Source organism: Anabas testudineus, chromosome 8 (assembly GCF_900324465.2).
Source record: "Anabas testudineus chromosome 8, fAnaTes1.2, whole genome shotgun sequence".
In the NCBI taxonomy this organism is placed as follows: Eukaryota; Metazoa; Chordata; class Actinopteri; order Anabantiformes; family Anabantidae; genus Anabas; species Anabas testudineus.
Window position 1 is genome coordinate 20,327,534 of NC_046617.1, and position 27,048 is coordinate 20,354,581.

Here is a 27,048-nt window from a genome sequence, read left to right on the forward strand (position 1 = left end):
TTCCGGTGTTACGTTGAAATGTGCCCTCCCGTCAGATAGTTCCCCCCTCCCGTTAAAACAGGCGAACGGACATCACCGTAACACCGGTCAGAGGTGACAGGTGTTGTCCTGCAGGGGGCGCTGTAAAACAACTGATTCAGGTTCAGTGGTGAAATGGAAGTACTTCTACTCTCTGTACTGCAATGTACTGCAAACTGGAGGTATTTGTAAGAGCTTCTGTATTGTACATTTACTCTGTTTCTTTACCATCAGAACTTTGTGTATTTGTATATTTATATTTGAATATAAATATATATACTGTTTATATATGTAAATATGTGAATTGTATCTGTGATGTACTTACATACTCTGACCACATATAAGTATAAATTAATATGCTCATATATTTTAATATTTTTACTTAAATGTATACCACTTCAGACATAATTCAAATATACTTTACATCTATAACGTTTTTGAAAGTACACAATAGCACTACATTCAAGTAAATGAGTAAGTACTACAATATATTCCTGTGACATATGAAACAAATCAGTGTCACGTCCATCAGAGATGTTTGGATGTAAAAGATATAAAAAGTCAGACTTTTAAATAAATCGTGTGAACAGTTGATCAAATTTAGTTATTTATTAAACCACACAGCAGTAAAAACAAGTACAGTTGTAGTAACCTTTGTGTAAAAACACTAAATATTTCCTGGTTCTCAGTTTCTTCTTCTGCTTTTACTTTGAATCGTTTTAATGATTCAACATGGACAAAAAGAACATAGTGATGACGTCACTGTTAACAACTGTTCACTGATTCTTTAACAGAATAAACAATAAAACAAGTCAAAATAATTAATCATTAATAATAATAATCCTTTGTAATTACAGCAGTAACATTACATAATAAAACATTAGATACCAAAATGTCACAGGAACATTTTTCTGCATTTACTAAACATTCTTATTGCATTTGCTGCTTGTTGTTGTTTTTGTGCCTGCTGTTATTTCCACTCACATCAACCGGTCGAGGCAGATGGCCGCCCACCCTGATCCTGGTTCTGCTGGTGGTTTCTTCCTCTAAAGGGAGTTTTTCCTCTCCACTGTCTCCTGGTGCTGCTCAGTGGGGTTGTTGGTTTTCTATATAATTCTGTATACAGTTATATTTGTGAGGTCTTAAACTGTAACACTGTAAAGTGCCTTCAGATGACTTCTGTTGTGATTTGGTGCTGAATTGAACATAATTGAATTAAATTACTAACTAAATTGTTCTGATTAAAACTTACATATATTCAATTCAATAAGATTTTAAATGCCTTTACTGTTACTTTTTATGGACAATTTGCACAGTGTGATATAAATATTAGTACTTTTACTGAAGTAAAACATCTGAATACTGAAGTACGTTCTGATTTAAATCTGTTTGTTGAATTTTAATGACACTGTTTCTCTTTTTCTTCTCGTGAAGATTAAATAAATCATAAACAAGTATAATAATATTAATAACTTATTAAATTGAGAAGTGACAGAAAACATCTTTTCATTAGAATAAGTGGAGTCTAAGATCATCTATGTTGTTCTCGTCACTTTGATTAAATATCGTAGAACCACATTTGGTCTCTGCAGCTAAACATGATGTGAACAAAGGTCAGTGCTGGTGCAGGGACTCAGCGCCCGGTGGGCTGGTTCAGTTTACGTAGGATCGGCTGAGCAGTAATGTGATATCCTCACACCACATGTTTGAAACAGCACATGAAGTTTGATGTGAACAGCAAGTGTTGAATATGAGGAACATTCAGCTTCTATGGTATATTTCAGATGTTAACTGTGTTTGATCAGGGCCACGAACTTTATTCAAAGACACTTCAGTCAATGTACATTTGATAAATTCTAATACTGAGCAGCCAGAAACACATGCAGTGAGGAGAAAACTGAGGTTCCAGTACGAATGCTGGTCGTCTGTGGAGGTAAATAGAAAGATCCAGCAGGTCGTACGTGACCTTTGTGGCTAAATTAATCAATAATGACGTCAGGAGATTCAGAGGAAACCGCTCTCTGGAAAACAAATAATTTCTCAAAAACAAAATGTCCCACGAGACTCGAAGTCTCGTTTTGACCGTGTGAGAATCGATGAGGAGTATCTCAGTACTTCCATTCTCCTCTGACCTGCTTGTTTCTGCTCTGTATGTGGAAACTCACACACAGACGGATCCTTTCTCTGTGATGTGTTTCTCTCAGCTTGAACTTTGCCTGTCACGTGTTCACATGTGTAGGATCTGTTTGTTTCCCTCCTCTTCTCTGACAGCTGCTTTTACTGAGTCTTCACAAAACCACCACAAAGAGTCTATTTCAGTCAGTCAGACAATGTGAATGTGTTAAAACTAAATTTAACATTAAATAATTTTATTCATCTTTAATTAATTTTGGTTTTAGCACAAATGTGAACACATTACGTCTCCACGTTTTGCTGAAGTCACAGGATCTTCTTGATCTTCTTTCTCGTTGGCTTATGAAATGCACCACACCTGGAAATTTACTATGTAAAAAAAATCCCATTTTATAGGCAAATGGGTAAAAACAAAAAGACACTGTCACATACACACATTGTGTTGGTTGTTTTTCCAACTTTTGGTCTCTTGGTGTCTAAAGATTTCGGAGAAACGTTTTTCTCTGTGACGTCTGGAGTTTCTAGGAAAGAATTGTTTTTCCAAGAAAAACTGAACGTGAGCAGACAGTAAAGGAAAAAAGAGAAAGGAAACCCCCCTCACTCTACTCTCAGCCATGTGTGCATACCAGACATGTTTAACAGATTCATCTGCCACATACTTGAACCAGGATTTCATACCTCTAATGGTAACAACACTGAGAATGGAAAGACATATGTACGTGTGTGTGTGTGTGTGTGTGTGTGTGTGTGTGTGTGTGTGTGTGTGTGTGTATATATATATATATATATATATGTATACAGTATATATATATATATATATATGTATGTATGTATGTATGTATATACTTGACATAGTACTAAAAGTAATCAATAAGACTTCACATAATAACATATGTTATAAACAGTTATATTATCAAATAGTGATCTAAAAACTACTTGACAGGCTGTTTTAATCATTAGCTACGACATAAACAACTGAAATAGCTAAAACTAGCAGACAGTTAATATCTAAACTACTGCACAAAAGTTTAAATATTAGTTACGACTACACAGTTGGAATACTTCTCTAAGACTCGACAAACTGCTAAAATTATATTAATATTAAATATATAATATTATAAATATCTTAAACTGGAAAAGCAGGTCTGATAAGAGAGTTCAACACAAAAAACTACTTCAACAATAATAAATAAACTGTTCTGACACAGGCATCAAATTAAATCCAGAAACCTGTTGAATATAATAAATAGAAGCATTTATTTATGTACAGTAACGTTTACAACAAAGGCTCAAACCGTGACATTACCAAAAAGAGTGAAGAACAAATATTTACATTTATGAACAATCTATTTACAGGATTTATCTGTTAGATTCATGTACAGCTTCATTAACACCTCTGAATTTAGATCTATCGACAAACCTCACGTCACTGTAAACAGACAGACACTGACTTTATACAGTTCAATAGCACCAACAGGAATAAATCGTCCAAAAGGCACAAATAACACCACAGGAACCGTGAAGAGATTCTAAAAGAAGACGAGTTGAAGTTCTGGTCCTGAGGAAATAACTACGTACACGGGTTTCACCAGTTCACCTGTCTGTGAAACCTGTAGGCTGGATTCAAGGCACAAACCTACTACTGCAGGGACGTCAGGTCCCTTGGATGATATTATCTCCACCACTGCTGCTGGTGTATCACTCAAAAATGTAAATGTAAAATAAACCGTATTTTTAATTGAACAAAAGACAGAATGTGTTAGTTAGAGAGGTGCTACAGGGCTACTTGTTTGATTTTTGGTTTCTAATGACGAGAAGACTGATTCCTCTCTTACGTCGGTAACACCTATTGGCCTATTTGGGAGGTTTAGAGGTGTTTGTAGGTTTATTTTGGACAGAAACGTATCTTCAAATCCCAAAGATACTGTTCAGTGGCAGTTATATCATCAGCATCACATGGTATAGGTCTAAGAAGCTGCTATGATTTCACTTGTAATTGTGAGAACGCTGCTGACTGACTGTTTTTACATAGATGCATGATGAAGCATTGGACCCCTGAGAGATGTAGAAGAGTCCCCACACAGAGAGACGGAAAATGACCACAAACCATGCAGCCGTGTCTTTGGTGGTGGTTTTGGTGGTTTGCCTTTTCATGGTCGTGTCTTTGGAGATGTTGGTTTTGCATCATTATGAATATGTGAAGACAATTTTCATGTGTCCCGTCTGTGTGCTGTACCTGAACACATCCATAAATTTACAGACGGAAAAAGAAGAAGCAGATAAACTCAGACTAGATGTTTAAATAACATCTAGAGTTATAAAATGAGTGTCTTCCATGAACATGATGATTTAAGAATTATTCTGTGGAGGTACCAAGCTTTGTTGGACCTGTGCAGGACTATGCTTCACAGCTTGTAGAATCCATCATGTGATGATTTGATGAATGGAAACAAATGTGCAACCAGAAAAACGTTTCACCCTGTTTGTTGAACCATAGAGTGCTTGTTCGTCTCTGAGGATTTAGTGGTTTAGTGGCTTCGACTTCCATGTCTTTATGCTGAGTGAGGTAAAAATATAAAGGACGGTTGACGTAGCAGCTTATCATCGAGGCTCCTCTGTCCACTCTCTCTCAGTTTTCCGTGAAGGCTGGATTATCGGCTTCTTCATCCAAACTCACAACTTGTCTCTGCGAGGACAGAAAATGAAATCGTGACTCTTTTTGCAGTAATGGTGTATCTGTACTAATGCTAACAAATAGTTATTGCAGTAATACTGCTATTTAAGTTTTTGGGTATTATTCACTGCGCTCCCTGCAGCTGTTGAGGACATGTTCTACTACCAGTATTTACACCAAGAGCTCAGCCTGGCTCACCCCTGTTCCACCAACATAAACTTGGTTCTTTATTTCTGTGTTCTCCATTTTTTTGGATGAAAGGAAGCATCGTCTCATCTTAGACGTACTTTTGGGTAGGAGTAACCGTCAGGACTGTGGCTCCTCCAGATGTGCACTTGGTCCTCTGTGGTTTTCTGATAGACGGGATTGTCAAAGTGAATGGTGTTGGTGTTTTTCTGCCTGTAGTTCCTCCACAGCAGCACACCACCGACAGCCACCAGGCAAACAAGAGCTGCACAAATAGACCATGCACAGTAGCGATAGCTGTTATTAGCACTATTGTCACTATTGGGATTTTTAATTTGTGGGGAAGATGCAGTTTTTGCAGCATCTGCTGGAGCAACATACCCAGAGGTAGGACAACGTAGACAGCTGCTGGGGTGGTGGAGATGGTCTTTGGTACGGCTGCAGGTAACTCGTGTGGGGTATCTGAAGGAAAAGGAAACCCAGTTACTGAGAGCAAGACGCTGCAAGAAACAACTCTTAACATCACTGTTCTCTGCAGTTACACTACTTTTCATTAATGCCCATAGAAATCCATACTTAAGTATTTAAAGTACATTTTAGAGCAGGTTCTTTATCTTGAGTAAAGAATTTGAAGTGTTAATCCCAATTGTGAAATTCAAAACATTACTAAAGTAAAAGTATTAGCAGCAAACTGCACTTTAAGTACCAACAGTAGAAGTACTCATGATGCTACATTAAACTTACGTACTTTACTTACTTACTTAAAAGTTTTATGGAAAGCAGGAATCAAAAGTGTCACCATGTAAAAAAAAGTACAACTCCCACTACTGTGGTTCTTGAACTTGCCTACAGACTTGACTGGAGACTCAGTGGTGGTCTGGGGAACTTCAGGTCTCGTCGTCTGGGGTGAGGGGGTCTTTGGTTCCGATGCGGTGGTCCTTAAAGGCGGCTTGGTGCTGCGTGGCTGTGGTTTGGCTGTGGTGATCACGATAGGTGCTGTTGCAGTGGTGTGGACCTGGGGCTTGGCCGTGGTCCTGGGTCGCAGACGAGGGGGGTCGACAGGTGGAGTGGGAGTTGCAGGTGTTGGCACAGCTGGTGGAACAGTGAGAGTCAGAAAGTGGACGATCTGAGCTAATAAGATCCGAACTATGATTTGTGTTGGTTAGTATCTAACTCTATGACCATTTACACACCAGGAACACAGGCCCTCATATCGCTGGCGAGCATCATGTTATCCGGACAGACGCAGGTGTATTTGGGGGGGTGTCTTCCCACTTGAGGAGCTGCCAGACACATGAATTCACAGCCACCGTTGGACACTTGGCACCAGTTCATCCCTGTAACAAACGTGTTAGAGGAGACTGTTTATTAAATTGTCAGTTTAGGTTATCAGTCTTGGTAATAATGAAGGCATTGACCCTATATCCTGTGCAGCTCTCCTGTGAAGCAGGGTTTATTTTATTTTATTCTGTAATTTGTGACTCATAGCATCCAAAGCTGGAGAAGTTGATACTGAAGCTTTTACATGAAGTAATGATTTACAACTTAAATGAATGACGTACCAAAAATGAAATTCATGCATGGGACGTTTCTAACCTGCAGGTTGTTTGAGGTTATGATAGAGAATAATGTCTTCTGGTGATGACAAGTGCTCTGCCACTGGTGTAATGTCGTCTCCCGTCAGTCTGTTTGCGCTGAGGATTGCGTTGTTACTGACGTCCGTCCAGAAAACTCTCTCCTAAATCACAACAACAACAAAACCTGGACATTTGAGAAACTGAGGAGTAGTGAGGAGTTCTGCTAGTTTACCAGATGGGAGATTTCTACCTCGAACACAGTGAGTCCCAGAGGGTGAGCCAGCTGGTGCTCATCAATGATGAGGGTGCGCCGGCCTCCGCCCTGCACGTCGATACTGGAGAGGGTGTGCAGCTTGGAGTCGACCCAGTACAGCCTCTGGTTCAGCAGGTCTGAGGAGGGAGGAGGGGGTCAACAGGTCAGACCAGACTGACAACTGGTTAAACAACTGGAAACCACAGAGTCATGAGCTGCTTTGAGTTTACCTAGTGTGATGCCATTAGGCCACACGATGTTGTCAGTGACCAGCGAGGTCCGGTCTACTCCATTAAGACCTCCCTTCTCAATCTTAGCAGGACTCCCCCAGTCAGTCCAGTAAACGAAGCTGGGAGGTGAAAAAATATTACATTATATTTCAATAAACATGAAGAGACGTGAGACAGGTCTGTCTGTCTTGTTCTGTCTTGTTCTGTCTTTTTAGTCGTGAGTCGCTTTGTTTTTATCCAAAGCGACTCACAAATGAGGAACAAAGCAAAGGCAGGGGAGATGTAAGAAGTTCTTCGCTAAGAACCCCCCGTCTCCCACAAGGAGGGCAGCGTTTTACCACTCTGTGTTTTATCAGCTTAAAATAGTGTGAGTGTGTGTATCTGTGACTTTGGTGCGGATCAGATCACATTTCATGACCAGTTGATGTCAAGTTTATATATGTTGATGTCACATCTTTCTCTTAATTATTGTCTTGAGAAATTAGTCTTCATCACGTTTTCACTCTTCTCTGGTAAAGATGTGAGTTTTATTACTGAATTTTTATTAGTGCTGTTGAACTCACTTGCTGTGCGGGTCGACCACAATGGCGCGGGGTTTCAGTAGGTCTTGGTTGAAGAGGGTTTTGCGGCGTCTACCATCAGCAGTTACCACGGAGATGGTCCTGCGGACACTGTCGGTCCAGTACAGGTTACCGTGGATCCAGTCGAAAGCGATGCCTTCAGGAGCATCGACGTTGTTGCCAATCACAATGCTGTGATGAGCCGAGTCTCCAGCCGAGTCCATCTGAGCTCTGGATTAAAGTGAGGAGTCAGACAGTCAGACAGGAGTAAAGGAAAGACCGACTTTGGTTCTGATTTAGTTCTTGCTCACCTGTAGATCTTCTTCTGGGAGAGGTCCGACCAGTAGATCTCTTTTGTCTCCATGTTCATGTCCAGAGCCACAGCATTCTTCAGACGCGGGATTACTCTTGTGTATTCGCTTTTGTCCAAAGTCATCTTCCTGACCTCGTGGTGGTTGGTAAAGATAAGGTAGGCTATTGTACCTATAAAATGAGACCAGACAAGTTGTTTCTGTTCCTATGAGCGTAATGATTGTCCCAGTCCCTGGTTTGGTTTAGACCTAGATTTTCTTTCTTCAGGAACCTCATTATGAGACTCGTGGAACAAATCTGAAGTAGCTACACTCATGCTATCGACTGCATCAAGTGCATCACTGGTTAAAATCCTTTTTTATCAGTAACTATAACAAGTCACTTTGTTATTGGAGAACAGAAACCAGAGTTAAATGTGTCTCTGTAAAGTTTAACATGTTTTAACAGCTGACTGGGACTTATGCAGCAAACTCAGTGGACAGGACACAGAGAGCTAATGTTTACCGATGGCTTTGCAGGCTTTGGTTGCAGGGTCCACTTGGTAACCCTCCTCACACTGACATTTGTAACTGCCCATCTGATTAATACAGATCTGGCTGCAGGTGTCCAGGTTGCCACACACATCAATATCTGAAAAAGAGAGGCGAACAAAACTAAGCTGACGTAAGAACTGTTGAGACACTGAGTCAACACAAGTTACAAGATCGTTTATATAACAGTACATGAAGGGACTGCATCATAATAAACTGAAACTAATTTAAAGTAACTGAAGTTCATATGAGCACGAATAGACGTCGAGCAAAGTTTGACGATTTCTGCTGAACAGCAACACAATGTATGAGAAGTTCTGATAAACTTTCATTTCTCAATATCATCACATAACTAAACACAGTTTTTTCATCTTTTCAGAACGACAACCTTCACCGAACAAACTCAAAGCCAGGCTGAGTTACAGTTTTGATAAACTCCACTGTCATATTCTGGCTCAGATTCTGGCTCAAACCTGGATGGCTGGATTTCAGAAGCCGACAAACTAATATATTTGTTTGACATATTACTGCTATTAAGACAGAATCTAGAACGAGAAAGATAATAGTGGTGCCAATAATCACTGTTTAATGCATAGTTCAACCCACTGGAAGTCTTCCACAAGCTGACAAATCAGCACAGAGTGGCATAGGACGACACAGGAGCTCAAAGGAACCTTTGTATTCTAAAGGCCAGAGGAGCTGTCGTACAAAGAGGCATTGTAACATGTATTTCTACTTTTGTAAGTTGAAAGTCATATAATCATGTATCATAGGAGCCACAGAATAAAATATGAACCCTAAATTAACCAGAATGTGGCCCCTTTAAAACCTGACATTAAAAAAAAGAGACTGTTGCATTGCAAAATCAGCCTAAAACGAAAAGCCTAAAATTAAAGTGCTGCAAACACTGCCCATTCAAAAGAAAAAAGACACCAAGTGGATTTAACTAAGCAAATAGGTAAGAGTCAGTGAGTAGCTTCTCATTTCTTGGACAACTATGTCTGAAGACGCATCCTGTGGTCGAGGAAAGGATGTTAATCTGTTTCAGAAGAGTCAAATTATTGACATGAATCAATCAAAGAAAACATCTAAGGGGATTGATGAAACTACTAAAACTGGGTTAAGAACTGTCCAATGGAAGAAGGTCATGAGGTCTGATAAGTCCAGATTGACCCTGTTCCAGAGTGATGGGAGCATCAGGGTAAAAAGAGAGGAGGTTGAAGTGATGCATCCATCATGTCTAGTGCCTACTGTACAAGCCTGTGGGGGCAGTGCTATGATCTGGGGCTGCTTGTCGTAATCAAAGCTAAAGGTGCTCCAGCAAAATATCATGTGTGAGTGTGTGACTTTTTTTTAATTCAGTTATATTGTGCTAATTGTTAGTATCTGATGTGACAATTTTAATGTGATAAAATGTTTTGCACTGGTGGAGGTTGTTACCTTCACAGCGTTTGTTGTCAACCAAGCTGTATCCAGCAGGGCACAGGCATTCATAGCCGATCTTAAGGTCGTTGCAAACATGAGAGCAGCCGCCGTTGTTGTAAAGGCACTCATTGGATCCTGAAATGGGAAGAAAAAAAGTTCCTGTCAAAGCTGCTGATCTCCATGTTAAATACTTAGACACCGATTCACTAAACGTTTGTGTGTTTTAAAATCACAAGACAATCAAATTACTAACATGATAACACCCTCAAAAACAGCACAAGCTGATCTACTACGAGTGCACGCTGATGACTGCTTCTTTGAAATAACCAATTGTACATATTTACCCAAGTGCACAGTATACAGGGAGAAAATCCAAATACAGACACAATGTCATTTATCAAACCTGAAAGCGATTTGCAGTGTCTAGGTTTGGGTTTTAATTTAATACCTTTGAAAGGCCGGAGCATCCTGCTTGAGCACAGATGCCTGGTGTTGTTTGTAGGAGTAGGATGCAAATTAAAGAATCCCTCCGAAACAAGCAATTACTGCTTCTGTCAATGTATTTGAAAAGATTAAATAAAAAATACCAATATATCGTCTAATTATCCAACTTTGGAGGTTTGGGTGAAATATAGGCTGTGGTGTTTCGGGGGGAATTCACAAACCAAACCAGCAAATGAGATACTGAACCTCGGCGAGAATTCATTCTTCACTCTTTACAAACACACTCGTGAGCCACAAATGCACAAAACAAAATCTTATTTGGATCTTTGCTGCTCTGCTCCTGTATGTACTCACCACATTCCCTCAGAGGCTCGTCTGACCAATCCCTGCAGTCACGCTGCTTGTCACACACCCTCTCCATGCTAATGCATTCTCCGCTGTGGCACTTAAACCTGGTCGGGCCCTCGCAGTGGGTCGCTGCATGAGACATAAAATATGAGATCAGGTAACAGACAGAGAATCTGCATTTCATTCAGCTGCCAGTAACCAGGGCAGGACGAGCAGTGCAGGTGATTTGTACCATTGATGCAGCCCAGTTCATCACTCATATCCCTGCAGTCATACTGTTGGTTGCACTGACGACTTCCGTGGATGCAGCTGCCGTCACCGCACTGAAACTCATCAGGGCGGCAGGTGGGACGAGCTGGAGATTTGCAACATGCAGAGGGTTAGGGTTAGTTTGTTAATGAGTCCAAGAGATGACTGGAGATGAAAAGATGGTGAAAATGCTGATATCGTTCGTACCACAGTCAGTTTCATCTGACCGATCGAGGCAGTCGGCTCCTCCGTCACACTTCCAGCTGCCGTGGATGCACTCTCCGCTGCCACACTGGAACTCTAGCGATGAGCACTGATGAGTGGCAGCAGAGGCCGGCCTCTTTGTTCCACAGGTCTGTGCCCACTCATCGGAGCCGTCGGAGCAGTCAACGTCACCGTCGCATAACCACAGACGAGGAATACAAACCGTGCTGTTGCACTGGAAAGACATAGAGCTGCAGGTGACAGGTGGGCAGGAAGCTTCGTCACTGCCGTCGTCACAGTCTGCCTCATCGTCGCACACGAAGGAGGACGACACGCACTGACTGTTCCTGCAGCTGAACTCTGCAGCTGTGCACTGCTTTGGTGCTGAAATGAGGAGACATGATGACGAGGAGATGAGTACCACATCAGACCAGGAAGAAAGCTGCAGATTTCTACGATGAGGAAGTAAATCCAGTGTGTTAACTCACCACAGTTCACTTCATCAGCTCCATTCTCACAGTCAGCTTTTCCATCACAGCGCCAGGAGCTGGGTATACACTGGTTCAGACGGTCTGCACAGCTGAACTCTGTCGGTCTACAGGTTTTGACCGCTGGAGGGGAAATGAACAGAAAACAGATATAATAGTGTGAGATGTGAGTTCCCACAAGAAAAGTTGGTCTAACTGATTAATGCACATTGATGCAAACAAAAACACATGTGCTTCATTATTTCCCAGGTTATTAGTTTAACAGTGTCGGCACTTTGGGTCCATTCAGTGAGGTACTGAGTCTTGAACAATTAAAAAACTATATTCTTATATAAAGTGACACTCAAACTCACAGCAGGTACCAGGAAGTTCGTCTGTGCCGTCTCCACAGTCGTCCGTACCATCACACACCCATCTGACCGTGATGCATTTCCCATTACCGCACTGGAACTGGTTGGTTCCACATGTTGTCAGTGCATCTGTGACACACGATATAAACACAGCGTTCAGTTACTGGAATAGTCTCTAAACACAGACACGGCTGCAAATGGAAAGAAGTGAAGACACATTGAATATTCTACAAACAAAAAGTCTGCAGCAGAGCCAGCAGCTCCGTGAGGTTCTCTGCAGAACAGCTCTAAACAAACAAAAGACAAAGGCACGGTTTGATTTCTGCATATATCAGGTAATCTGATAAAACACAGACGTGATCTTTCATGTCTTTAAACATAAATAAATAAGAATGGAGGTGTGGTTTAGAGCTACCTTAAAAAAGAGATCTCTGTGATCAAGAGTTTTTAATTTGCATGTAGCTGAGTTTAGTTCATCAGTCTACAGTTTGACAAACTGTCTACGAATCTGATCCTTGATCCTGTGAAGTGGGCGTCAAGCCGAGATCCTCAATGTTCAATGAGATAAAAAAAAGAGTAACGGAGCTGGTGAACGTCTCTGTTAATGAGTCAACGATACATTAACCATTGAACAGGTATGGACTCCACAGAGGAAGCCATTGCTCTTCAAACAAAACACTGCAGAACAACTGAACTTTGAACTTTTTATACCCATCATGAGACAGACATGTCCAATAACACGACATAAACTGTCAAATATTAAGCACAGTTTCATAATGAACCTGCTGGTGGCACTAGAGAGTATTTTGAATAGAGCAGATAAATGATCTCCCAACCCCCCACTGGCCCCAGTGAAGCCACTGAACTGGAAAGACCAATTAAAACAATTAGACCAATCAGACCAACTCATGGAGACAGTACTTCATGAAAACCTACTGGAGGCTGTTTGTCCACCACCTGTTTCTGATGCAGCCAGAGGGAAAAGTTTGACGCTAACAGGACGAGCGGGAGAAAGAAAGGCAACGAGTATGATAATTATACCGACCATTCAGGACACAGGTGCTTACAAAGTTAAGAGGGAAATCAACTGTATTCCTCGGGGTTTTCCTGTAGCTGAAAAATAATCTGAATAATCAAATATTTATGTGTTTACAAGTTTGTGCTCCATGAAAATAGATGAATATATTTGTTTATGGGTGAAGTCAATGGGTTCACACTAAATGGTTGACACTAAAAGACTAGTTAAACAATGAGAGGTTTAATCTGCAGGTTGGGGAAATGGTTTTTACTGCTGGTTGTAGTATTTTATATGAGCCAGCGGTGCTCGAGGCTGCTGCCATAAAGATAACGAGCAGATTCTTGTTGTCAGACCTGTTTTTAATCTGTTTAAAAGAAGAAAAACTTGATTTTCCTCGAATGTGTTGAAGAACGAGAGCTAGTTCCATAGATTACTGAATACAGCCACTAATTAACAGATGACTGATGAAACCAAACCTCTTCCTCAGTCTGGAGATCCTCTAAGAAGAGTGGGAGCCATGAAATATGAAATAAGTCAGAACAGTTCCTTTTCTCAGATTATTCAGACTTTAAGACTGATTATAAACTTTATTTTTCTGTAAATGCACCTTGTGTGTGTTTTTACTTAATACATCAGTTCAGCTCTTACTCCCTGGAACGATGACTCGTCACCCAAATGTAAATTCATGCTGGTTATTTACTTATTGGGCTTAAAGTTCAGACCATGAACGACAAACTGGACCAAATGTACAGATCAGTAACAGAAAATTAACAGATTCTCTGCTCTCTGGCTGTTTCATTGATTGACTGAAACAGGACAGGACGTAACTCAGCTCCCAGATATTTGGGACAAGTTTAAAATAATGACACTAAAACGTTTTCCTGCCCAAACATGCACGAGAGACTATTTCACAACACAGTTACAGAAGCATCACGATACGACCGGTTCCAACACGTTTCACCCCTGGGAACAGGTCTGACAGAGGCCGTGAGTAAAACCCAAGGAAGCAGGACTACGTCTGAATTAGCTGGGGGCTCACTGACATTTATCAAACATTTATTACATTACATCTGTTTTATAGTCATTAACTTGGTTTTAGTATTAGTTGTAGTATTTGATATGCAGCAGGTATTTCAGTGGCTCCATGTGAAAGGCTGCGTTTGTTACCCTCATCAGAACAATAAAGATAAATTCATGTTAACAACACTTCCACACAGTAACTTCCCTGTCAGTGATATAAAGGAAAAATAGTTTTTAAATAGTCTTTCCTTAAAAAATATTTTTTTCTGTAAATGTTACACTCTTTACATTAAAATATTGTTTTTTGTCCTTAAATAATTATATTTGTACAAAAATAAACTATGTTCCTTAAATTAATCAAATTTTTGTCCTTTTTAAAGATTAAATCATCTTTTTCCTCTCAAATAATTTTGTCAAAATATTCAGATGTTTTTTTTCTTTCATATAAATATTAAAACTTATATAATTATATAAATAAATATATATAAATATTCTGACTTAATATAAGTCAGAAATATTTGAACTCATAATATTTGTAGATTATCTGGAAACACTCAGTGTCAAAGCCTCCAGTACAGGACCGTGAAAAACCAGGACTGGAACTGGTTTTGGAACTGTCCCCCTTTGCGGTGCAGGTTCAGGTTACGGGTTGGAAAACGCCTTCTGCAAACACGCTGCATGTTGCATCATGTGGGACAAACATGAGGCTGTAAATCTGGAAACTGTGTGCAGGGATTTAAACGCAGGCTGCAGCGGGTCCCACACGATGAACAGCAGCAGCTCCAGAAACCGGCTCTTCAGAAACCCCGCTCGGCCCCTTTCAGCCTCGGACTGTCTCCTCATTGGCTGCAGAAGCTGCAACGAGCAGCTTCATTCAAACTCAGGCAACAAGACAAAGGATGAAATGCACAAAGAAAACGTGCAGCACACGAAGTTCAGCTGTTGAACCGTGGTGGAACAGGAGGGACCGTCCAGACCTCAGAGACCAGAGACCAGAGCTGACCTACATTATAGGAACATGAGCCCCCTCCCCCATAACTTACATCCGGTGCTGTCAGAGGAGTTTAAACCCCCCCACACTCAACTCTCTGCTCAAATACATATTTCAAAATAAAGAATCAATGTTTTCCTTTGAAACTTCACCGCAGCTCGGGTTCAGTTCACAACCTGGACTCAGTAAACTGGAGGAACTCACAGGTCTGAGGAAGGAACCAGGTGAGAAGCAGAAGGAGCCACAGTCCCATGTTGGTCAGTGTCACTGGAAGATGCTTCTGATGTCAGTGATGTAGCTGCAGCACCAGGTGGAGGAGAGGCTCCGGGTGGATGCTCCGCTCACTGTACTGTTTGACAACAACCATCAGACCTACTTCAGTGTGGTCCAGAGGAGGGTGGCGCCCAGAGGGGCCCCGGAGGGGTGGAGGGCGGGATCTGGAGTGGTGTGATTTCTGAGGCACACCGCCTCGACAATTGGGAGGTGGAGCTGCCTGCAGATGGAGTTCCCTCTGACTTTAACCCTTTCAGAATCCTGCACATCCAGTATTTAGACACATCCAGTATTTAGACACATCCAGTATTTAGACACATTCAGTATTTAGACACATCCAGTATTTAGACACATCCAGTATTTAGACACATCCAGTAATTGGACAGATCCAGTATTTAGACACATCCAGTATTTAGACAGATCCAGTATTTAGACACATCCAGTATTTAGACAGATCCAGTATTTAGACACATTCAGTATTTAGACAGATCCAGTATTTAGACAGATCCAGTATTTAGACACATTCAGTATTTAGACACATCCAGTATTTAGACACATTCAGTATTTAGACACATCCAGTATTTAGACACATCCAGTATTTAGACACATTCAGTATTTAGACACATCCAGTATTTAGACACATCCAGTATTTAGACACATCCAGTAATTAGACACATCCAGTATTTAGTCTTAGACACATTCAGTATTTACACACATCCAGTAATTAGACACATCCTGTTTGACTCCCTGGAGGCAACTGTGACCTTAAAGAGCCTCAAACAGGAGCCAGAAACCTGGAGACCTGGATCAGGTTTACTGATCTTAACACCAGGAAAATGTGAGGAGAAGAAGAAAACTCTGTAAAGAAGTTTAAATACTTCAACTACATAAAACAGGATTAATAAGAGTAATAACTCATATTCTGAATTCTAAATGTAAATGAACTATTTAAATAATTAGTTTTAAAAAGTTTATTTTTAAAATTAATGTTGATGTTAGAGAAAATTTGTTTTAATTATATTTTAATAATAAACATTTCAGGAATATATCAAATATTTAAATATTTATAGAATTAAGATATCCTAGAAATAAATATTCCCAAACAAATTTAATTAGTTAAAACTTTTTTTTTCCAAATTTTACATAAAAAATGTAATATAATATAAAAAATAAACAAAATTATAAAAATAAAAAATAAAAAAGATTTTTCACTTCACTTCATTTGTACCAGGGTGTTTTTAGTTTTCCTTGAAATATTCACATGTATCTTTCTTTAAAAACATTTTAAACATTTCTTTTTCCTCATAAAACTACTTTATCTTAAGAATAAGATAATGTGATTTATTATTAATTATTGTCATTAGATCCAAAGTCAAGACCACAAACTAATTCAATGAATGTTCGTTAAAGACTGACGTCCTCAAACAGGCTTGAAGTGAACAATCTGTTTAGTTTGTGTTGTATTTATTAAACCACGTTTCCCCAAGAAAACATGACGTCCCCACTCACCTGGTCTGAAGTCCACACTGTGTCCCACATGTGTCCTGGGACGGTTTGTATGTTTGGCAGCTGGCCGAGTGCAGCAGAAACTTCATAACGTTCATTAAACAGGAAACTGGACTTTTTACTCCACAACTTATTATTTTATCACTTCAACTTCAGTAAAGATTTAAAGTGTTACTTGTACTTTTATGTGAGTTTGTGTACTTTTACCACCTCTGACTAGAAACTGTGCAGTATAAGTACGTGTTCTAATAAAATACTACAGCAGGTAATGAAAGTCATTAGCACAGCTTTTATTTTCCCACCACCACTTCTTGAATGGAGGTTTGTCACCTCTCATAAACACACACACATTATTTCAGGCTGAAACTCGTGGGTCTATAACATAATTTACAATGAGGCGAACGATGAAGCAACAACCTGAGCCGACAGGGAACGTTCCAAACACCTCAGAGACGGGAACTAATCCAGATGTGTGACTGAAAACACATCTGCAGGTATGAACAGAAAAGAAGCTTTTTCAGTTCTTTAAGGGACACTGGTCGTAGTTAGTGTTGAAGTAACTCAGTTAACCAAGTTACTTTCTACATGCAGGTAAGATGAACCCCTGCTGTGCGACCTTTAGTATCACTCTGATAAACGTACACAAACAACTGAAACGTTTGAAGTATTTGTACTTCAAGTGACTGCAGTGGCTCCTTCCTGCTCAGTAACTTGAAGTAACTTACATCCATCCACACACCATAATCCATGATGACGAGTCTCTAGTAGCTTCTCACACTGTATTCAGACAGTTTGTCCCGGTCTTCCTGACAGATCCTGTCAAACTGTTTGTTATTATTAGTTATTAGGTGTAGACTGACTTTTTTTATTCATTAAATAAATATATTCAATAATAAATAAGCAAACAGTGAATGAAGACACTACAGGAAGGAAAAACAAAATCCTAGAGAAACAAGTGAAGATAAAAATTTCTCCATCTGTTCTTATTTTTAGCAGATAAACACGTCTTTACCTGAACCGACCGTGTTTCAGCCTCTGGAAACTGTTTCTAGTTAAAAAAGTACTTTCACTTTTGGTATTTTGATGTAATGTTTTGAAAGCAGGATCTTTATATTTTAATAGATGTAATTTATATTGTGCTAAAATGAACTGAAAATAAAAACGATCTATTTTAACAGAATAGTTAAAAACCTGCACGTCGTCTAACAGCAACAGTAAAAAGCTGCTGATACATTAATGCAGTAGAAATAAACAACTCAGTACATCAGTAAAATTTCTGTGAATTATCAAACATTGTTTATTCTGTATTAAATTTTCCTATTATATCTTTTTAAAACTCATTTTACTTGATGAAAGTATTCAGTAAAGAAGTATTTCTATTCAACTTTGGTTACACTGTGCTCTCTCATTTTGCACTCGATTACTTTATGTTGTTTATTCAGTTTTAGTTGTTTACTTTTATTTTGTAATTTGAGTTAAATTAAAAAACTCAGACTTTTTTTTATCTTAATGTATAACAGTATGACGATACATTTCAATTACAAGATGAAATCTCCATTGACTGGAAAAATTAAATTACAGTCTATTCAAGTTTATTCAACTAAAAGTCACAAAATGCAAAACAATGTAGGTGCATTTTAATTATCTTGCAGAGAATATCACTTCAGTTCTACTAGTAAGAGTCATCATGTCAGTATCAGAGTTAAAGACAGGACAATGTTCACACACTGTGTAACGCTGGTTTCTCTCCAGTATAATTTCTCCTGATTCTGTGAATGAACTATATCATTATTCATCTACACAACATGTCAAATCTGCAAAATCTATTATACATCAAATGTAATTGTGTGACCTGAGGAATGAATGTGTCATAATAAGAAATAAAAGTCCTCCTGCAGGAATGATGTTCTGTATCGTTCATTATTACAACAGAGCTGCTCCACTGTTTGATCAGCAGGTTGGGGAGAGGGAGCTGTTCTCCGTGATGATCAACAGTTTGTGCAGCATCCTGCTCTCAGAGTTCCAGTGAAGTCCCAAGAACAGAGCAGCAAAGAATATTTACTGCCTGACACAAACCTAACTACACGTGTTCTGACAGCCACTACTACAGTTAAAGTTTGATAAGAGAATTAAGTAATAATGTTGAAACTTGTGTCTTTGCAGAGCTCGTGTTAACTTCAATGTGTGGAACTATTTTCTCACATATTGTTCATGTTTCTCTGTCGTCATTTGTTGTTTTCATCAATCCATCATGCATTGAAAATACCAGCTGCCAGCTCAAAGACACATTTCTGGATTTCCCAGCTGTCATTGTGGCTCTGTGGTCAGAGAGTGCAGCTCAGGAAATAACTTGTTTCTTGGGGAGAAACTACATTTACAGCTTTTACCTTGGACCTGAAGAAGAAGATAAGACTGACTCTGTGTAGAAAGGAGATGGAACATGGAGGTTAGGACTGGGAAGAGGAGTGGGGCTGCAAATCCTCCTGTCTGTTAGTTTCAGTTACTTAGTTTCCTGACCGTCCAGTGTTCTGGGTCAGTGATACAAACAACAATACACAAAGAGTTGGTTATTCATGATGAAACCTTTTCATTTAGAGCTATTTATGTGTTGTTATCTTGTGGATGAACGAGATGTTTGTCATGACACAGAAATAAAAAAACACCACACAATAATAATAAACATAATATTAATGAGATAAACTGTCACTGGGTCCTGAACAGTACACACACAAGGTGAGTCAGAGTCAACATGAAGAGACTCAGTACAGAGACTGTTCTCACTGAGTACTGAGGAGAAACAACATTAGATTTAGGTGTTTGTTCATTTTGACTGAACTATCTCAACCACTACTAAACTGATTACAGTGACACTGTGTCTGCTGAGTTTTTATCTAGCGCCACCATCTGGTCAAAAATTGAATTGTTTTCTTTGTTTTATGACCAAAACTGACTTCATCCAAATCAGCCTCAGCTGTCGCTAACGTTTACGGCTAATTCACAAAGGATAGTTCCTGTATCTGTGAAGAGTCTCATCCAAGTGGGATCACAGTCCGGTTCATAAGTAATGGAACAACATAAGATTGTTTTGTCATGTCCTGAGCATGAAACAGTCAAGACATGAGCAAAAACATAAAACTTTAATTCGAGGAGTTTGACAAATATGTTGCATTAATCATTTACAGTGTTCAAGATTTAAGACTTTACAAAATACAACTATATACAGAATTATATAGAAAACCCAACAACCCCACTGAGCAGCACCAGGAGACAGTGGAGAGGAAAAACTCCCTTTAGAGGAAGAAACCTCCAGCAGAACCAGGAACAGGGTGGGCGGCCATCTGCCTCGACCAGTTGGGGTGAGTAGAAAGAGGAGAAAAGAAAAAAAAAAAAAAAAAAAAAAAAAAAAAAGGCAACAAAAATCAACAAGCAGAAAAAAAATTTGGCTGGTCAACTGGACTCTCTACATTTGGAAACTCTACAAGTAACCCTGCAGTCTGAGAACGGAGAGTTCTGCAGGGAAAATGTGGAACTATGAGGTCTTTAAGATAAGATGGAGCCTGATTATTAAGCGATTTATAAGTGAGGAGAAGAATTTTAAATTCAATTCTGGATTTTACAGGGAGCCAATGGAGAGAAGCTAACATTGGAGAAATATGATCTCTCTTACTAATTCCAGTCAGAACTCTGGCTGCAGCATTTTGGATTAACTGGAGGCTCTTTAATGAGTTATTGGGACAAACTATTAATAATGAATTACAATAGTCCAGTCTGAAAGTAACAAATGCATGGACTAGTTTTTCAGCATCACTTTGGGACAGGATGCTCCTAATTTTAATGTTTCTAAGGTGAAATAAGGCAGTTCTAGAGATTTCTTTGATGTATGAAGTGAAGGAGATATCCTGGTCGAAGATAAATTTCTTCTGATTAATCGATAAGTATCATCTGCATAGCAATGGAATGGAGTGTTTTCTAATAATATTGACATGTATAGAGTGAAAAGCACAGATCCCTGTGGAACTCCATAGCTGACTTTGCTGTGCATGGAAGACTCACCATTAACATGTACAAAGTGAAATCTATCTGATGGATGCGTCGAATAGGATAGGTCAAATGCAGCACTAAGATCTAACATGACGAGTATAGAGAGTAGTTCATTATCTGATGCTAATAGAAGATCGTTAGTGATCTTTACCAGTGCTGTTTCTGTACTATGATGTACTCTAAACCCTGACTGGAAATCTTCATACAAGTTATTGCTACATAGGTGGTCACATAATTGCTTAGAAACTACCTTTTCAAGAATTTTAGAGATAAAGGGCAGATTGGATATTGGTCTATAATTGGCTAAAACCCCTGAGTCCAGAGTAGGCTGTTTGAGTAGAGGTTTGACTACAGCAACCTTAAAAGCCTGTGGTACGTAGCCCATATGTGAATGTTGTACCCTACAAAGTGGTTTAGAATTCCAAATGTTAAATGTTAACTTCCGGATCATCACCATAACTGTCTCTGCTGGTTCTCTGAATCTCCACAGCAGCTCACACGCAGACCTCCACACTCACCTGACGCTGTCTCCTCTCAGCTGGTGTCTTGCAGAACTCATTTATTCCATCACTTGCTCTTTTTGTTGCAGGCAATGGGTCCCAGTGTTACAAAGCGGACAGACAGGACTGACAGGGACCAAACAGGTACGAACAAAAGTAAATTTATTAGTAAAAGGCAGGGCAGGGGACACATGGGACTAACAAACACGAACAAAGTACCAAACGAAAGAGACCCGAACACACGGTGGCAAGTACAAAGTGACAAACAAAAAACTGCAGCGACGCAGGCAAAAGACAAACTAATGAAACAACAAAACATACAAAGTACCAACTAAGAAAGGACTAGACAAAAATACAAACTACAACTCACTAAAAGAAATACAAAGTGACAAACGAAAATCACTGCCGAGGGCAGGAAAACGAGAACAAAACATACAAAACTAACAGGACAAAGTATCAACTGAAAAACACTGCATGAGCGCAGACCAAACAACTCAAACCAACAAACCAAAAACAGAACAGTGCCTCACAAACAAACCAACAAATAGACAGACAGACTAACTGACCAGATTGTGGAGGAGTAGTGTGCTGCATGAATGAAATCAGGGTGACAAACCAGCACCGAACTGAGGACTGAGGGGTGCTTTTAAAACAGAGGGATGCACAGGTGAATTGAGTCTGTAATTAGTCTGGTGTGTGGAGTGGAGGCAGTCCATACAGGGGTGTGGCAGGAGAGTGAGACTGAACAAAACAAAACCAAACCAAAAGACCAGGCCAGAGGGAGGAACTGTAAAACCCAGAGACTTGAAAAGACGTCATTATAAGTTAAAACGTTGAAGATTCACACAATTATATCAAAATAAAACAGCTTTTTAAATCCAGGTAACACCTTTTTATTCAGCGTGTGCAACACATGAAAGACTGAGGCTTCAGCACGGTCCACCCATAAAAAAATGACTCCATTTTTGTTGAAGGCCCTTTGACCCCTGCCTTTTCCTCCTGTATGCTGGAAAGGTCAGACACTCAACCCAGTACAATCCTGCCCAACTACACCAAAAAGTTTCCCAGAGTTGAGTGTTGACTTAAAAGATGAACTCAAAACCTAATAAAATCGACTGAGGAGTTTATGGACCCAAAGCAGCGTTCAGGTGCAAATGTAGTTTCATGTTTGACAGAGAAAAACTTTTGATCTGAAAGATCAATTCAAATAGAGTAAAATGAAACACTTAAAATGATAATTATAATATTAAAAGCTACCAAATAAAGATTAAAACCAAATAAAAACAGAGTCCCCAAATGTCCAAAGTGTAGAACTCAGTGTTTCAGGAAAATAAGTGTATTCAGTCCCACAATTTTCTTGGCCTTGTCCCACCAGTAGTCGTTCAATCTGAAGTGAAAAGCACAGCGACATTCAGCAGTAACTTTGTGAAACCCAGTTCCACCAGGAAGCGCTGTGGGCTAAATAGAAAACATACAAGCATGCAGTTAAACAAGTCAAACATACATGAAACTAAAGTATCAGTTCTAAGAAACAAAAGAGAAACAGCTCTAACCTTGGAATAACTAATTCTGCATAAGGTTTTCATAAGAACAACCTGCAAAAGGTTGTTCACCTTTAAATAAGGTGGAACAAACAACACTGTCAGCAGCAGCTCCTCACACTGTTCCCACCACATGAACAGACATCTGCTGAACACTCAGCATCAGTATTACCAAAGCTTTTATTAGAATTACTTTAGAAATATAGTCATCAATATTTTATTTTCCCACTAACACCTATAACTATAATTCTTCTCTCTCTTTGAATTGGCCTCCCTCTCTGTCTCCCCCTCACCCCCATTGATAAAGTACTGTAACATGTAGATTTGTTTTTTAGAAACATTCTTCTCTGTTCCTGGTCTATCTGATGTACGTATATCAGCCTGATTATTAAAATGCTGAAATCTGTCATATGTATATTAATAAAGTGTAAAAACAGGCATCATGGTTCATATTTCCAGTTGTTACTCAGGACGCTCTCCTTCATGTGGTGTCATGGACAGTTTGTCTTTTCTAAGGTATATTAATAAACATGAAGCACATGTAGAGTTGTTCTTTAGAAAATCTGTTTTTGCCACATACTGATTCACATTAGTTAATAACCTGCAAAATCCGCTTTTAACTATTCCCTGTTTTTATAATCATTACCTGTAATTTATCACAATGTGAATTTAGTCTGGTCGACAAACTGTCAGTACTGCAACAGACCATACATGACACCCAATATTTACCACTGACAGAGGTTCATGCAGTTCTAATCACTCAGGTGAGGTATTAGTACTTGATCTGCACCATATTAACAGTAGATAGTTACTTATCATAAACACCTGGAACAACTCAGCATTTCAAGTAACAAGTGTTCAGCGCTGCCGGTGGTTTATTGTTGACATCATATAGTGTAAAACGAACCATCAACTTCCTCTAAGTCATGTCCTCGGGGAAATCTCAGAGAGATGTTTTACTTTCAGTTTTTCTCATAGTTTGTCTGTCACGCCATCTTTACGTCACCTGATCTCTATAAATGGATGAGGACTGACAGGATTTGCAGTGAGGCAGCCACATCTGTACAGAAGAAGCAGAGGATAGAAAATACTTAACAGGTGAGTCTCACCAACATTTTCATACTTTCATGTGTTACTGACTTAATTCTTACAGAAACTGTTTTATTTTGTGATATTTCATCTTTAAATCCCGATGACTCTGACTTATGGAGAAGAGGTTTTATTACGTTGACTGTATGTCCATGTTTTACAGAGAAACAAATGTAATTTGATGTATTTATGTAATTTTATTATATCTTATGTTGATATAGGAGGAAAGTGTTCAAACATGCAGTATTAATAGTAAGTTTGTTTAAACCAGGGATACTTCAGACATTATGTCTAAACATACAACTTACAGTATTAAACTAGGTAAAAGTCAGTGAAGTACTTTTTAAGCTCTAACTGTCTGGTGGTGGTTTTCCTGCTACTGTCACTTCATGACACAGTGATTCAGTGCTCAACATGTTTCACTCTCGTAGCCCTGAAAGACCCAAATCATTTCCCCAGTTTCTTTTACTGTTATTAAATTTCAACATTTAACTTTATTTTAAAGATTGAAATGAAATTTTAAATGTAATAAACTGATCATGAGTTTTTCCAAAATGTCCTATAAATTAGATACTTTTACATAAACCAGGTCTGTTGACTCTTCTTCTACTGTAGAGATGTGAATAGTGACTAAAACAAGATGAACAGCAGATGAGATGGAAATGGAAAACCAAGATAACACTGAAGAAGCAGGAGAAGAGTCTGCAATCAAAGCTGTAACACCATCTGTGACATATTGCAAAGGCAAATGTCCTCTCTGTTTTCCAAAATGTTCTGGTGTCTTCTCTGACGTTCCAGTAAAAGAGGAACGTTCACCTAAAGCCAAGGTAAAATCTCTCCAGTCTATTTATTCTATTGAGTTTTTATAACTATGTCAGCATTTGTCATAACATTAAATGTAAAATTATTAATATATTGGGGGCAGCAGTAGCTCAGGTCGTAGAGCAGTCGTCTATGAACCTCCTGTCTTTGGACAAGACGCCAACACCCCGTAGTAGCACCGACATACCATCTGGCAGCTGTCCAACCACAATTTCCAATCAATAAAGATCAATAAAGTCTTCATTATTATTATATGAAATGTTCAAACTCATTATAAACACCCTTTTAAAATTATTTTTTTCTACAACTGGTTTCTTATTTTGCAGCAGATGCATTAGTAAGTAAAATAGTTTAACAGCAGTTTAACATGTTGGTTTCATGTCACTAAGAAACCTCATAAATTCTACACAAAGTCACAGCATCAGTCTGACTCGGTGGGACCTGAATGTTTCTGTAACGTTTCTGTAACTTGTTCAGCACAAGTCAGAAACTTGAACAGAGAGAGAAATGACGTGTGTCCTGTTCCAAGTATAAGATAAATTCTATCTCCATCTATTACAGTATACATGAAGAAATTAATATTAATGTCCTCACAGTTCTTCCTTTTTGATTACAAGACAATATTAAACCAGCAGCAGATCAGTTTAGTTTCTGCTGAGGTTAAATTACAGAATTGGAGCAGAAATGTTTGTGTATGTGTGTGTGAACTGTGAGACGTAGTGGGGTTGTTGGTTTTTTTAGTATAAATCTGTATACAGTTATATTTTGTGAGGTTTTAAGCCTTTAACACTGTAAAGTCTTGTAATTTGGCGCCATACAAATAAAAATTGATAATGATTAATTGATAATAATAATAAATGAATAGTACTAAAAATAAAATGAATCTCCTGTTTTCTCAGTGTGATCCATTAAATAAACCTGGTGATATTGAAAACTCACATAGTAATGATGAAAGGACATCAATAGGAGGTGAGTCTGAAATTAAATCAGTAAAACCATCTGTAACCAGAGAGATACTAAACATTTTAACCCTTTGTTTATTCTACAATCCCAGGACCAGGATGGACAGCATCTGTCATGTTCATCATTGTTCGAATCATGTCCACATTTCTGAGATGGATGTCCAACATGTTCACTTCTCTTTGTAAAGGTCTGTTATTACTATTAGCTATCTAATCTATAAAACTATCTGTAAACATCTGAGAAACTAAACATTTTAACACTTTGTTCATTCTACAATCACAGAGCCTAAAGCAAATGAAGTTCCAGTGATAACAAAAGAAATTTTGATCAGGATCAACAGAATTGAACTAGTCCTGGTCAACAGCTCAGAACTAACAGGTCAGTGCCACAAAGTATTTATAATACATACAAATATGTACAGTACATAGTTTTACTTATGCTAGTTCTAACCTGTCCTGTAGCTATAAGCTCTAAGAAGCTACTTTATAGTTACAACACTTTGAGCTCATATAGCAGCATGTTCAAAATGAGAACATTAGCACGATGATGGTCTGAATATAATATATATTATCTATCTATGTTTAATGAGCTGACATCTTAACATTTGCTCGTTACTGAAGACCAGTGTTTTAGAGATCAAGTGTTTTGATCCTGAATTTTCTATAACTGTGTTTTCCCAATGAAATATGTCTTTATTATATGACTCAATGCCAACTAAACTGTGTAATAAATTATTTGTATCAGATTTTAACATTTTGCAAAAAGATTTTTTTAATTTAATGGATCTTTTTAATGGATAACATGTAGACCACCAGTCCAACATTTGGACACATCATGTTGAATTATAATGTTGTTCATGTCTCATTATTCTAAAGATCAGTTCTCCTTTTATATTAATAAACTGTCATTAGCAAACACAACACTGGAACACAGTAGTAATTTTGCTGATGATATTCTTCTGTACATTTATGTAAATATTTATTTTAAAAAACAGCTGTTTTCAGCTACAAAACCCATTTACAGTATGAACAATGTCTACAATGTGTTTCTGATCAATCTTAAAGCCAAGAAATCTATGAAAGTTCATCATGTTTGGACTGTTGAGATGTGAATAAACAGATTCACACCAAGAGAAAATAAAAAAAGACAAACTAAAACTAACTTTTTTTTCCAAAACATGTTTATTTCCATTCTGTGACCAAACATTGGACTGGTAGTGTATGTAAAGAATCAAGGGACCAATCAGGTTCTTTCAAGATTCTTTATTGTCATTTCAATTCTATTATTCTATATACAAACATCA

The 27,048-nt window shown here is 38.7% G+C and overlaps 1 protein-coding gene across 1 annotated transcript; it reads right to left on the minus strand.

Annotated features, from left to right (window-relative positions):
• Positions 1–3,410: 3,410 nt before the first annotated feature.
• ldlra (low density lipoprotein receptor a) lies at positions 3,411–15,390 on the minus strand. The gene is made up of 18 exons (XM_026348391.1): positions 15,215–15,390; positions 11,985–12,110; positions 11,632–11,754; positions 11,147–11,527; positions 10,923–11,045; positions 10,697–10,819; positions 9,914–10,033; positions 8,448–8,573; positions 7,943–8,114; positions 7,635–7,862; positions 7,072–7,190; positions 6,839–6,978; positions 6,608–6,749; positions 6,205–6,348; positions 5,858–6,103; positions 5,393–5,473; positions 5,113–5,276; positions 3,411–4,837 (listed from the first exon to the last, which is right to left on the minus strand). The coding sequence occupies exons 1-18, from the start codon at positions 15,261–15,263 to the stop codon at positions 4,781–4,783; spliced, it is 2,664 nt and encodes an 887-aa protein (XP_026204176.1). The 5' UTR covers positions 15,264–15,390; the 3' UTR covers positions 3,411–4,780.
• Positions 15,391–27,048: the final 11,658 nt, after the last annotated feature.

Excerpts from the sequence above, each read along its gene's own strand:
- ldlra (XM_026348391.1), bottom strand. The coding sequence starts at position 15,263 with ATGGGACTGTGGCTCCTTCTGCTTCTCACCTGGTTCCTTCCTCAGACC. Across the intron at positions 8,115-8,447 it reads CAAAGCCTGCAAAGCCATCG|GTACAATAGCCTACCTTATC; the intron begins GTAAACATTAGC and ends CTCATTTTATAG. Across the intron at positions 5,474-5,857 it reads GTCTCCAGTCAAGTCTGTAG|ATACCCCACACGAGTTACCT; the intron begins GCAAGTTCAAGA and ends CTTTTCCTTCAG.